Source organism: Salvelinus alpinus, chromosome 10 (genome assembly GCF_045679555.1).
Source record: "Salvelinus alpinus chromosome 10, SLU_Salpinus.1, whole genome shotgun sequence".
Lineage (NCBI taxonomy): Eukaryota > Metazoa > Chordata > Actinopteri > Salmoniformes > Salmonidae > Salvelinus > Salvelinus alpinus.
Genome location: NC_092095.1, coordinates 60,951,293 through 60,965,798, shown reverse-complemented (window position 1 = coordinate 60,965,798; position 14,506 = coordinate 60,951,293). Strand labels below are relative to the sequence as shown.

At 43.1% G+C, this 14,506-nt stretch overlaps 2 protein-coding genes across 3 annotated transcripts; one reads left to right on the top strand and one right to left on the bottom strand.

The window, feature by feature from the left end:
* Positions 1-4,354: 4,354 nt before the first annotated feature.
* Positions 4,355-5,567, bottom strand: h2af1al (H2A histone family member 1a like). Of its 2 annotated transcripts, none has more exons than XM_071330157.1 (2): positions 5,143-5,567; positions 4,355-4,854 (listed from the first exon to the last, which is right to left on the bottom strand). In XM_071330157.1, the coding sequence occupies exon 2, from the start codon at positions 4,842-4,844 to the stop codon at positions 4,425-4,427; it is 420 nt and encodes a 139-aa protein (XP_071186258.1). In that variant the 5' UTR covers positions 4,845-4,854; positions 5,143-5,567; the 3' UTR covers positions 4,355-4,424. The 2 variants fall into 2 exon arrangements, with proteins under 2 accessions (XP_071186258.1, XP_071186260.1); XM_071330159.1 differs by having other exon boundaries at positions 5,026-5,198.
* A 146-nt stretch (positions 5,568-5,713) lies between these two features.
* aamp (angio-associated, migratory cell protein) lies at positions 5,714-13,797 on the top strand. Its single transcript, XM_071330156.1, has 11 exons — positions 5,714-6,070; positions 6,325-6,468; positions 6,742-6,861; positions 7,025-7,164; positions 7,320-7,464; positions 7,573-7,656; positions 7,952-8,067; positions 10,626-10,717; positions 10,838-10,928; positions 11,065-11,219; positions 11,390-13,797. The coding sequence occupies exons 1-11, from the start codon at positions 5,980-5,982 to the stop codon at positions 11,463-11,465; spliced, it is 1,254 nt and encodes a 417-aa protein (XP_071186257.1). The 5' UTR covers positions 5,714-5,979; the 3' UTR covers positions 11,466-13,797.
* Positions 13,798-14,506: the final 709 nt, after the last annotated feature.

Below are 14,506 nucleotides of genomic sequence, written 5' to 3'. Positions count from 1 at the left end.
CTGTGGTTATGGCTTTAGCAGTTAACCACAGCACTGAGAGCAGAGTGTATGGAGAACACAAGGCCCCGTTTTAGTCTAACTGGCTATAAGTGGTTGCAAAGGGAAGTCTGTTCCTCACCCAACATCAGCCACAAATCACTGTCCCACAGCACACAGACCTCACTGACACTACAAAGGAGTTTACAGCTGAAAAAATACCTGTTTACATACCCTGTTAATATGTCAACTTGTCTTGTTTTACAGAGTATGTTTGGCCCAGGAAATGAATATTGAATGAGTATAGTGGATCTCCAAAATACCTATGTTTAGCATTGATGGGCCGGTCAGCGTCATATAGACCCATATACACTATGTAAGACTGGTGTGAATATGTTTCACACCAACTAAGACAAGGGTTCTAAATTCCACCAACAATTCTCAACACCAGCTTCTGGCTTGTTCACACGTTACTGGCAAAATGTATTCTGTCCAGACATCAACTTGGCTATGACAGCAGTGAAGCAAAGAAGCCAGTTTGTGAACTAGGCCATGCTCATTATTTGTAGCATGTGTCATACAGAACATCATGTGAGTGAAAAAAGGTGCCCTACATCAATGGTTGTCAAACCTCTCCTCAGGGACCCCCAGCCGTTCCATGTATTTGATCTATTCCAGAGCTAGCACACCTGATTCAACTTGTCAACTAATCATCAAATCCTTCATTAGATGAATCAGGTGAGCTAATACGGGGCTAAAACCAAATACGTCTGTTGGTCCCCAAGGAGAGGGTTGAGAACCACTACCCTACATAACAAGAGAAAATGAAAGAAATCACCTATATGTTTGCAAATGGAAACTAGGTTTAGGGAGAATGAAAGGGAAATGGGGGGCTGTAATGTGTTGAAACGGCCATAAAGTGTTCTCGTTAAACGAAAGCAGAGCAAGGCTTTTACAGTAGAGCCAACTAGTCCACAAGTTTCCACCAAAGTGTCCCAGACCTGCATACTCATTATGTTTCCCTCCCTCTCTAACAGCTTCCAGGCCCTAGAAAATGAGCCTGGAATTACAGTGTGTGTGTGTGTGTGCGCTAGCTTATGTGTATTTGTGTCAGTGTGTAAGTACACTACTGGTCAAAAGTTTTAGAACACCTACTCATTCAAGGGTTTTTCTTTATTTTTACTATTTTCTACATTGTAGAATAGTGAAGACATCAACACTATTAAATAACACATGTGGAATCATGTAGTAACCATAAAAGTGTTAAACAAATCCAAATATATTTTATATTTGAAATTCTTCAAATAGCCACCCTTTGCCTTGATGACAGCTTTGCACACTCTTGGCATTCTCTCAACCAGCTTCATGAGGTAGTCACCTGGAATGCATTTCAATTAACAGGTGTGCCTTGTTAAAAGTTCATTTGTGGAATTTCTTACCTTCTTAATGCGTTTTAACAAATCAGTTGTGTTGTGACAAGGTAGGGGGGTATACATTAGATAAGACATGAAGGTCAGTCAATGTGGAACATTTCAAGAACTTTGAAAGTTTCTTCAAGTGCAGTCGCAAAAACCATCAAGCGCTATGATGACACTGGCTCTCATGAGGACCGCCACAGGAATGGAAGGCTAAGAGTTACCTCTGCTGCAGAGGATAAGTTCATTAGAGTTACCAGCCTCAGAAATTGCAGCCTAAATAAATGCTTCACAGAGTTCAAGAAACAGACACATCTCAACATCAACTGTTCAGAGGAGACTGTGTGAATCAGGCCTTCATGGTCGAATTGCTGCAAAGAAACCACTACTAAAGGACCCCAATAAGAGGAAGAGACTTGCTTGGGCCATAGACACATGAGCAATGGACATTAGACCGGTGGAAATTTGTCCTTTGGTCTGGAGTCCAAATTGGCGATTTCTGGTTCCAACCGCCGTGTCTTTGTGAGACGCAGTGTGGGTGAACGGATGATCTCCGCATGTGTATTTCCCACCGTAAAGCATGGAGGAGGTGTGATGGTGTGGGGGTGCTTTGCTGGTGACACTGTTTGTGATTTATTTAGAATTCAAGACAAACTTAACCAGCATGGCTACCACAGCATTCTGCAGCGATACGCCATCCCATCTGGTTTGGGCTTAGTGTGACTATCATCTGTTTTTCAACAGGACAATGACCCAACACACCTCCAGGCTGTGTAAGAGCTATTTGCCCAAGAAAGAGAGTGATGGAGTGCTACATCAGATGACCTGGCCTCCACAATTCCCCGACCTCAACCAAATTGAGATGGTTTGGGATGAGTCGGACCGCAGAGTAAAGGAAAAGCAGGCAACAAGTGCTCAGCATATGTGGGAACTCCTTCAAGACTGTTGGAAAAGCATTCCAGGTGAAGCAGGTTGAGAGAATGCAAAGAGTGTGCCAAGCTGTCATCAAGGCAAAGGATGGCCAGTTGAAGAATCTCAAATATATTTTGATTTATTTAACACCTTTTTGGTTACTACATGATTCCATGTGTTATTTCATAGTTTTGATGTCTTCACTATTATTCTACAATGTAGAAAATAGCAAAAATAAAGAAAAACCCTTAAATGAGTAGTTGTTCTAAAACTTTTTACCGGTAGTGTATGTGTGCGCACTTTCTTATGTGCATGTACAGTATGTGTGTGTGTGTGTGTGTTGGTACAGCATCCCAGTGTCAATATTAAACAGGCTCATTTTTGTGATAAACTGACGTCAATTATGACTGATTCTGGTGTCTGACTGTTATGTCATCCCTATGACAGTTTAAAGAAGCCCACCCACAGTTCAGTTATCTCATATGTCTGAGCAAGTAGGACAAAAGTAGAGACCTGAAAAACATTGTTTCATGTGACTTCTAGACAAATTGGGAATTTAGATGGATTGAGAAAGAGGAAGGAGAAACCATGGAAACAATACATGTCATGTTGACTATATTTCTTTTGCTATAGGAAATCCTTTCATTATCATACACAAACATATCACATCTGACATATAATTATTGATAAACATTTTGCACTAATAGTACATTTCAAGCACGGGCGCAACTTTCACTGGGGACGGGGGGACATGTCCGTCCCCCCACCACATTCTGAATGTGCATTTTTGTCCCCCTCAGTTTTATTGGAATGTGATGCAAAACAAGGAAATGGTGTGCTTTAGGACCATTCGGTTGCCTCCGAGCGGTCGGGTAGGCTGTTGGGAGTGAAAAATGTCCCACCCACTTCTTAAACCAAAGTTGCGCCCCTGATTTCAAGTAACATCAAGCCATAAGAAAATACAAAATATGTCTCCTCACAGGTGCTTCATCACTTGGTATAGCATTTACCTTATGTACCGATAACCATTCTACCCAGGTTACCTTATCATGGTGCAGTACTGTGGTGTTTGTCCACGCTGAGGGTCTGCCCATCAGTGAAACCGTCCCGGGCACAATACCTGCAGGCAGCCCCATGCCAGGCCTGCCCCCTAGGATCAAAGACTCATGAGCACAGAGAAGTAAGCCCAGACAAAGTACCCTGACACAGCCCTGAACAGTGAACAGACAATGCTTTAATTTATAATAGTCAATGGCAGCCACTCTTAGATATGAAAAGGAGCTCAATATAAAGTTTAAAAGGTCTGGCTAGCATGCACAGGGAGAGAATCAAGCCAGGGCCAGTTACTCAATATTGATGCAAATTTCTCCCATGTAATTCTAAATTCTGTTTCCCCCCCATCCTGGTGTAACAGGGGTCAGTGTGCTGCTGAGGTTTCTCCATTGTCTGACTGGCCCCTACTGGGCTCGAACCAGTGGTCCTCTGCATCACAACCCCTCTAACAGTCCAAAAAGGTTGAGCCACACAAAGGATACTAAATTGGATGGCTCCAGCCACATTTCAAGCTAGCTGAGGGGTGCGCTCAAGTTACTTTGAAAAGCTGTCACACTGGCTTTTGGATGGAAAATAAACCATTAAGATTCAGTTCTGCAATGCCCTAGTTTTTAAACTCAGTCACTAGAACCCAGTTATGCACATGTGTTGGAGCAGTCAGACACCCACACAATCCCAGGGTATTGGTTTTAGCTCATGAAACCAGTAGGCCTACCTCATTCCTTGGAGGGTTGGGGTCAATTCAAATTGAAGTCAGTCAATTCAGGAAGTAAATTGAAATTCCTATTCCAGTGAACTGGCATTATTTCTGTAACAACTTCTCAAACTGAGAAGCATTTTTTTTGGCAAAAGTGTCAATGATTGAATTGAAAGCACTTCCTGAATTGACCCCGGCCTTGACCTATGAGGTTTGAATTTCAATTAATGAAATATTTAAATAAAGCTTAACATAGGCAATGTCTGGACATTGCAGTGCATCAGCTGGCCAACACCAAATATATTCTTTAAATGTGTCATTTTATTAAGGAAAACGGTGAAAGTTTGCGGTAAAAGCTTGTAAGGTACATTTTAAAACTCTTGAGACTGGACGTCTTTGGCATTGCTGCCGTCGTCTTTAGGTAGCTTGGTCTTCTTGGGGAGTAACATGGCTTGGATGTTTGGAAGAACACCACCCTCCGATATGGTGACCGCACCCAGCAGCGTGTTCAGCTCCTCGTCGTTCCGCACAGCTAGTTGGATGTGCCGTGGAGCAATGCGCGACTTCTTATTGTCACGGGCCGCGTTGCCCGACAGCTCCAGGACTTCAGCGCAGAGATACTCCAGTATGGCAGCGAGGTAGACTGCAGCTCCTGTACCAATGCGGTTAGCGTAATGTCCCTTCTTCAGCAGACGGTGAATTCGGCCTACAGGAAACTGGAGACCTGCCCTGACTGAGCGACTTGTGGGAGTCTTCGATTTGGAGACAGCTTTCTTCCCACGACCAGACATCTTGCAGTTTCTGAGGTACAAATGACATGTTTTAGTGGCGGTTGAAATTATTCAAACATTGACTGAAGTGCATCGCCAATATGCAAGCCCTCCTGGGAAGAGTTGTGGATGCTAAACTAATGCACCTGCCCTTCAGCTGGTGTCCACTCAATCACTACAATTCCACAGGCACACTACTTACACAATTAACAGAACTACCAGAACACTTGCACTTTAAATCAAAATATAGAAAGTTAAGAGGACAAGACATTACACACAAAGGAGAAATTAGGAAAAAAAGAAACATGTCTAAACTCACGGCGACAGGCTGTTTGCAAGAACTAGAAGAAGCCTAAACTGGAAATCACAGCAGCCATAGAGCCTTTTTTATGAAGGCATTGTTGAGGGGACCCGTTTTCCCAAAGTCACATGTCGTAAATACTTATGTCTGATTGGATAGCCAATTAGATTAGAGGAAATTAACATGGGGCCCAATTCCAAATCGAGCCCTAAGCCCTACTCCTTACTACTCTGGATATATACAGTACGTTAGCAGATCCGATAGGGTAGGTGGAAGTTGTGCCATCTATCTTTCACCTATTCTGTGTTCAGATAATTCACATTAGTCTAACAGAAAATATTATATTAGAACAGTGTTTCTCAACTCCGGTCCTGAGTACCACAACAGTACATAAAAAAAGTCAGCATGATGATAATGGTGTTATTTTGCCATCTAGTGAACAAGGTAGGATGTTACACTCCGATGAAGTAGTCATGTTGAAGAAGTCCCGCCCACTTTGGCATGGATTGGTTGTTACTATGAAGGGGGCGTGTCAAGCTTCAGGGCGAAACACCAATCGTATCAAATGCTTAATTGACGTCATCACGGAGTGCCAGAGAATTCCGGAGACTTTCCACATGTGAAAAAACCATGGGGACACTATTTAGATGTTTTTTTATCTAGCTAGTATTTGTTCTTCGGTCTGCACCAAGAAATAACAATCTTTAGCGTTTTCTGTGATTGACTTAACATATTATCTTAACCTGAATTCAACATTTGTCGCGCTAGCAAACTTTTCAGCTCTCAAGTTAGGCAGCTAATTTAAATTAGCCACCTTGGTAACATCTAGCTAGCTAGGTAAGTTAGCTATCTATCATGGATAACTCGGACGAAAATTCGGTACAATTCCACGGGGATGAAGAGATTATAGAAGTCATCGACCTTAACGAAACAGAGCAAAACCCAGGTAATGATGGTTGCATGCTTAGCTAGATAAAGTTAGTTGGTCAGAATCAGATGCTTCAAGGGGTGTAGTTTAGTTAATGTCCTTATATCTGTATGAGGACTTGCCACATGGACTGTCATTGATTGAGCAAAATAAGTTGTCTCTTGGACGCTGGTGGCATTGTCTTGGTTAGACCTTATATGAGTTAATGTCGTGGTATAAAACTAAGAGAGGTACATGTGTCAAGTACAGTAATACCTCACTCTGACGGACAGATGATTTGGCGGATGAGTTCGAGGACGTGGACGTCGGAGAGACTGAGGACGGAGACGATAAACAGGAAGACTGGGATACCGACGACGAGATGGAGCAGGAAAAGGAACAAGATGACAGCGAACTCACCTTTTCCAAACACACGGGTACTAGCTAGCTAACTATATCACCTGACTAGTGCTTTTCTTCAGTCTCTTCACAACTCAGTGGCAGTTGGCAGTAGTAGATCCATCGCATTATCTTGTCCATCACCACCACCACTATGTTGATAGGATTTGACAGTAAAGGGTGGATGACTTTAAGTCATTTCATGTATTTCAGGTATTGAAGGGAAGGAGACAGGGTGGAAGCTACTGGATAGGCCAGGGACATGTATGGGCCTCTTTTTTTCTGTTGTCACATTGACTTATGTTTTCCAGGCTCCGTGTTCTGTGTGAGTCTGGACCCAGCCACAAACAGCTTGGCTGTGACCGGAGGAGAGGACGACAAGGCCTATGTCTGGAGAGTGAGTGACGGGGAAGTGCTGTTTGAATGTACAGGTGAGTCTCCAAGCTGTCATCAATTAGTTGTTGTGGTTTTAATTTAGCTTTGACATCCCAATAGAACATTTCTTTATGCTACAGGATAGTTGAGCTCAGAATAAACAAATATTTGTGTTGCTCCCAATATTAAACCCCAGTCCTTCTTTTTCCACAACCGTAGGCCATAAGGACTCCGTGACGAGTGTTTTATTCAGCCATGATTCTTCCCTGGTGGCCACGGGGGACATGAGCGGGCTGATCAAGGTCTGGAAGGTGGAGACCAAGCAGGAGGTGTGGTCCTTCGAGGTGGGAGACCTGGAGGTGAGGAAGAACGCAGCCCGGCCCAAAACAGGGTGCGCATATTTGTTGTAGACCAGCAGGAACACACTGCCACACCTGATTCAGCCTGATTAAGCTAGGTAGTTAAATCAAGTTTTGGCATCTGAAGTTGCTGTGTGTGTGTGTGTGTGTGTTAGTGGATGGAGTGGCACCCCTGCGCCCCGGTGCTGCTGGCGGGCATGGCGGACGGTAACGTTTGGATGTGGAAGATCCCAGGGGGTGACTGTAAGACCCTGCAGGGCCCCGGCTGCCAATCGACCAGTGGAAAGGTCCTGCCAGACGGTGAGACTGTCTCCCCAGCCAAAAATAAAGGACAATTCAGCACAGAACACTCTACCATGATCTGTGCTACCAGGTTGAACATGTAACAACTTTGTTTTTTCTCCACAGGGAAGAGAGCTGTGGTGGGCTATGAAGATGGGAACGTACGACTTTGGGACCTCAAGCAGGGAAACGCCACCCATGTGATTAAAGGTGAGTTTGGACAAGTTGTCGCACGCCTGAACAGAGTATGTGACAATCCCCACTACTGCCAGACGGCAGGATAGGTGTCATAGTCACTGGGATTAAGTGTGGAATACCTCATGAAAATCGGTGTGGAATGTGTTTATTAGTGTGCATAGCTTACTTTATATCTAGAGCAGATGACCAAACCCCAAATCCTAATCTTGACTTTTCTGAGGATAAAAGAATAACTGCCACTGGACCAGCGGTAAGGGACAACTTCTATCCCCACTCAACTGTCTCCTCGCTTCTCTGGCCACCTCAGGTCATGATGGGCACCAGGGGGCGCTGACGTGCCTGGCCTGTAACAAGGACGGCTCTCTGGTGCTGACGGGCTCCGTGGACGGCCGTGCCAAGCTCATCAACACTGCCACTGGCAAGGTGGGCAGCGGGCACTACTGCATGATGGAGAACACATAACTACTGTATTATAGAGAACACATAACTACTGTATTATAGAGAACACATAACTACTGTATTATAGAGAACACATAACTACTGTATTATAGAGAACACATAACTACTGTATTATAGAGAACACATAACTACTGTATTATAGAGAACACATAACTACTGTATTATAGAGAACACATAACTACTGTATTATAGAGAACACATAACTACTGTATTATAGAGAACACATAACTACTGTATTATAGAGAACACATAACTACTGTATTATAGAGAACACATAACTACTGTATTATAGAGAACACATAACTACTGTATTATAGAGAACACATTACATACTGTATTATAGAGAACACATAACTACTGTATTATAGAGAACACATAACTACTGTATTATAGAGAACACATAACTACTGTATTATAGAGAACACATAACTTCTGTATTATAGAGAACACATAACTACTGTATTATAGAGAACACAGAACTACTGTATTATAGAGAACACAGAACTACTGTATTATAGAGAACACAGAACTACTGTATTATAGAGAACACAGAACTACTGTATTATAGAGAACACAGAACTACTGTATTATAGAGAACACATAACTACTGTATTATAGAGAACACATAACTACTGTATTATAGAGAACACATAACTACCGTATTATAGAGAACACATAACTACCGTATTATAGAGAACACATCACATACTGTATTATAGAGAACACATCACATACTGTATTATAGAGAACACATCACATACTGTATTATAGAGAACACATCACATACTGTATTATAGAGAACACATAACTACTGTATTATAGAGAACACATAACTACTGTATTATAGAGAACACATAACTACTGTATTATAGAGAACACATAACTACTGTATTATAGAGAACACATAACTACTGTATTATAGAGAACACATAACTACTGTATTATAGAGAACACATAACTACTGTATTATAGAGAACACATAACTACTGTATTATAGAGAACACATAACTACTGTATTATAGAGAACACAGAACTACTGTATTATAGAGAACACATAACTACCGTATTATAGAGAACACATCACATACTGTATTATAGAGAACACATCACATACTGTATTATAGAGAACACATCACATACTGTATTATAGAGGACACATCACATACTGTATTATAGAGGACACGTAACTACTGTATTATAGAGAACACATAACTACTGTATTATAGAAAACACATAACTACTGTATTATAGAGAACACATCACATACCGTATTATAGAGAACACATCACATACCGTATTATAGAGAACACATCACATACCGTATTATAGAGAACACATCACATACCGTATTATAGAGAACACATCACATACCGTATTATAGAGAACACATCACATACCGTATTATAGAGAACACATCACATACCGTATTATAGAGAACACATCACATACCGTATTATAGAGAACACATCACATACCGTATTATAGAGAACACATCACATACCGTATTATAGAGAACACATCACATACCGTATTATAGAGAACACATCACATACCGTATTATAGAGAACACATCACATACCGTATTATAGAGAACACATCACATACCGTATTATAGAGAACACATCACATACCGTATTATAGAGAACACATCACATACCGTATTATAGAGAACACATCACATACCGTATTATAGAGAACACATCACATACCGTATTATAGAGAACACATCACATACCGTATTATAGAGAACACATCACATACCGTATTATAGAGAACACATCACATACCGTATTATAGAGAACACATAACTACTGTATTATAGAGAACACATCACATACCGTATTATAGCGAACACATCACATACCGTATTATAGAGAACACATCACATACCGTATTATAGAGAACACATCACATACCGTATTATAGAGAACACATCACATACCGTATTATAGAGAACACATCACATACCGTATTATAGAGGACACGTAACTACTGTAGGATAGAGGACACGTAACTACTGTAGGATAGAGGACACGTAACTACTGTAGGATAGAGGACACGTAACTACTGTAGGATAGAGGACACGTAACTACTGTAGGGTAGAGGACACGTAACTACTGTAGGGTAGAGGACACGTAACTACTGTAGGGTAGAGGACACGTAACTACTGTAGGGTAGAGGACACGTAACTACTGTAGGGTAGAGGACACGTAACTACTGTAGGGTAGAGGACACGTAACTACTGTAGGGTAGAGGACACGTAGGATAGAGGACACGTATCTACTGGAGCTACGGTAGAGGACACGTCCAGAGGATAGTGGGAATGAAAACAGTACTTCTGGGTTTACGTGGTGGGACAGATGACGTGATGACATGGGGAGATTGACATGCATTATTCACAAGAAAAGGTTCTGTCATGTGTTCAATGGACCAACATGTAATGGGTTTTAGAGATGTGCTGTCCTGCTACTTGTCAGTTGGTATATGCTGTATAACTGGAATGTATCTAATGGTGTGTGTAGGTGTTGGGCGTGTTCTCTGTGGACGGGGGCAAAGCCTCTCAGGAGGATGCTGAGGAGACCAACTCGGTGGAGTCAGTGGGGTTCTGCAATGTGTAAGACTTCATGTTTTTAACATAAGACCAGAATCACAAGTTAACCTTAAATGAACTACATGGCATTAGGTGTGTAACAGTTGCCATGGTTTGAACGATGCCGTGTTCTCTGTTGTCCAGGTTGCCCCTGATAGCGGTGGCGTATCTGTATGGGACCCTGGCTATCTATGACCTCTCCTCACAGGTCCTCAGGCACAAGTGTCAGCACCAGGTATGAAACCAGCCATCCAACAGGCTCCCAACCAAACCCCCAATAATCCTCTGATCATGGATTGTAGAGACGTGTTGCTCTGCTGTTTTCATATACCTTGTTATCTGCTCTATAACCGACTGTGTGTGTGTGTCAGGCTGGCATTGTTAAACTGCAGTGGGAGGAGTCATCCTCTGTGGTGTCCACTTGTTGTCTGGACGGGGCGGTGAGGCTGTGGGATGCCCGTTCGGGAACCATGGTGTCAGAGTACCGCGGCCACCAGGCGGAGATCCTCGACTTCACACTCAACAGGTACACACACACCTAAGTTTCCGCTAATCACAGTTCCTAACCTTTTCAGTTAGGCTCATGAACAAAATGTCTGACCCTGTATCAGTGGTTATGGGGAAGTTGTATTCTACGTACTTGAGGCAGAAAGGCTCCTGTTCTCATCTCTGACTCTCTCTCCTCCTCCCTCACAGAGAAGCCTCTATGGCGGTCACTGCCTCTGGAGACCACCAGGCCAAAGTCTTCTGCCTCCAACGACCAGACCGTTAATCAGAGGGAGAAAGAGTGAGAGAAATGGGGATGGACTCAACCCCGATCGCGCTTTGTCGACAATGCACCTTAAAGGCAATGTTCCCGTTTTTGTGGAGACTGTTTTAACGGTGGACACTGCATATAACGGCTCAATCCAAAGTTGTCCTTTAAATGGCGCATTGTCAACAAAGCGCGATCGGATTGAATCCCAGCCTTTCATTGGGTTTTCTCACAACTGAGGGTTTTTGAACTGTCTTGTATCGATTGTGGTCTGTCTGATCTATAGTAGACCTGCAGTGTTCTAGAAGGTTCTAGAACTGCCAGCCATTCTACTCAGGTTTCTCAAGTAGAACCCACACAAAATATATGCATTCTAAGTGGTGTGGTAGTGTAGTTTTTGGAACACGTCAACCTAGAGGCAATGAGGCATCTAACAGTAGACCCATGGGATACGTCGTGTGGTCTGTGATTTATCACTAAATACACTTACATCTACACCTTGGTGGTCACTGCGATTTGGTTTGATGACAATTATGAATACACAATAAGGTAATAGAGCTACGTAGAGATGGAGATCTCGATGTCCCCATCATTTCTGGTGAGTTGTGGAGTGTAATCCTCACTTTCCCCCTAAATCACCCCAAATGATGTAAACTCAACCTTATGTAAATACACTGCTCAAAAAAATAAAGGGAACACTAAAATAACACATCCTAGATCTGAATGAATGAAATATTCTTATTAAATACTTTTTTCTTTACATAGTTGAATGTGCTGACAACAAAATCACACAAAAATGATCAATGTAAATCAAATTTATCAACCCATGGAGGTCTGGATTTGGAGTCACACTCAAAATTAAAGTGGAAAACCACACTACAGGCTGGTCCAACTTTAATGTAATGTCCTTAAAACAAGTCAAAATGAGGCTCAGTAGTGTGTGTGGCCTCCACGTGCCTGTATGACCTCCCTACAACGCCTGGGCATGCTCCTGATGAGGTGGCGGATGGTCTCCTGAGGGATCTCCTCCCAGACCTGGACTAAAGCATCCGCCAACTCCTGGACAGTCTGTGGTGCAACGTGGCGTTGGTGGATGGAGCGAGACATGATGTCCCAGATGTGCTCAATTGGATTCAGGTCTGGGGAATGGGCGGGCCAGTCCATAGCATCAATGCCTTCCTCTTGCAGGAACTGCTGACACACTCCAGCCACATGAGGTCCCCCAAAGAAATGCCACCCCACACCATGACTGACCCACCGCCAAACCGGTCATGCTGGAGGATGTTGCAGGCAGCAGAACGTTCTCCACGGCGTCTCCAGACTCTGTCACATGTGCTCATGTGCTCAGTGTGAACCTGCTTTCATCTGTGAAGAGCACAGGGCGCCAGTGGCGAATTTGCCAATCTTGGTGTTCTCTGGCAAATGCCAAACGTCCTGCACGGTGTTGGGCTGTAAGCACAACCCCCACCTGTGGCCGTCGGGCCCTCATACCACCCTCATGGAGTCTGTTTCTGACCGTTTGAGCAGACACATGCACATTTGTGGCCTGCTGGAGGTCATTTTGCAGGGCTCTGGCAGTGCTCCTCCTGCTCCTCCTTGCACAAAGGCAGAGGTAGCGGTCCTGCTGCTGGGTTGTTGCCCTCCTACGGCCTCCTCCACGTCTCCTGATGTACTGGCCTGTCTCCTGGTAGCGCCTCCATGCTCTGGACACTACGCTGACAGACACAGCAAACCTTCTTGCCACAGCTCGCATTGATGTGCCATCCTGGATGAGCTGCACTACCTGAGCCACTTGTGTGGGTTGTAGACTCCGTCTCATGCTACCACTAGAGTGAAAACACCGCCAGCATTCAAAAGTGACCAAAACATCAGCCAGGAAGCATAGGAACTGAGAAGTGGTCTGTGGTCACCACCTGCAGAACCACTCCTTTATTGGAGGTGTCTTGCTAATTGCCTATAATTTCTACCTTTTGTCTATTCCATTTGCACAACAGCATGTGAAATTTATTGTCAATCAGTGTTGCATCCTAAGTGGACAGTTTGATTTCACAGAAGTGTGATTGACTTGGAGTTACATTGTGTTGTTTAAGTGTTCCCTTTATTTTTTTGAGCAGTGTATATTGGGCCCTGTTGAAATGCTTTAGAAATGCATCTGTCTGTCCGTTTCTGAAGTAATCACGAATCTGAGTTAGTTGGATTGGTGGAAGTAACGTGATAACTTTGCTTTCCCCTACCTCATCACTGACCTTAAGGAAACATGGAAGGAAGGGTCCATCTCTGAAGTATTGGGACAGAGCCACGGGCTTTGTTCTGCTGTTTGTTGGAACCATTAAAGACGTTTTCAACCCAAGTCTCTAGGTTGCTTCAGCTCTGCCTGAGAAGGCTTTGTGCAGACCGTCATTGAGTCACATATTGTCTCAAATGGCACTCTTCTCTATAGTGGCCTTCTTTTGACTAGGGCTGTGGTCAAAAGTAGTGCACTATATAGGGAATAGGGTGTGATTTGTTACACAATGTAGGGACCAGAACACTGCTGTGATTAGAGTATGATAAGCATACTACAAAGTCAACTGCATCATCAAGAGATGACCTAATTTGTTGTTGTAAGCTTGGATCTGTGTGCTTGATCTAATGCGTTCAGCCACGCTACAGGGTGGCCGAGCCAAAATAGCTTCTAGGCTAATCTAACATTATACAGATATGACTCAGATACAGTGCATCTGGGAAGTATTCAGACCCCTTGACCTTTTCCACATTTTGTTACGTTACAGCCCTTATTCAAAAATGTATTCAATAAAAAATGTTCCTCAATCTACACACAATGCCACATAATGACAAAGCGAAAACAGTTTTTTTTGTGCAAATGTATTAAAATAAAAACTGATACCGTATTTACATAACTATTCAGACCCTTTGCTATGAGACTCGTAATTGAGCTCAGGTGCATCCTGTTTCCATTGATCATCCTTGATGTTTCTATAACTTGATTGGAGTCCACCTGTGGTAAAATCAATTGATTGGACATGATTTAGAAAGGCACACACCTGTCTATATAAGGT

Coding starts and splice junctions, on each gene's coding strand:
- h2af1al (XM_071330157.1), bottom strand. CDS start 4,844: ATGTCTGGTCGTGGGAAGAAAGCTGTCTCCAAATCGAAGACTCCCACA.
- aamp (XM_071330156.1), top strand. CDS start 5,980: ATGGATAACTCGGACGAAAATTCGGTACAATTCCACGGGGATGAAGAG. Junction 6,071..6,324: donor CGAAACAGAGCAAAACCCAG/GTAATGATGGTT, acceptor TCTGACGGACAG/ATGATTTGGCGGATGAGTTC. Junction 11,220..11,389: donor CTCGACTTCACACTCAACAG/GTACACACACAC, acceptor CCTCCCTCACAG/AGAAGCCTCTATGGCGGTCA.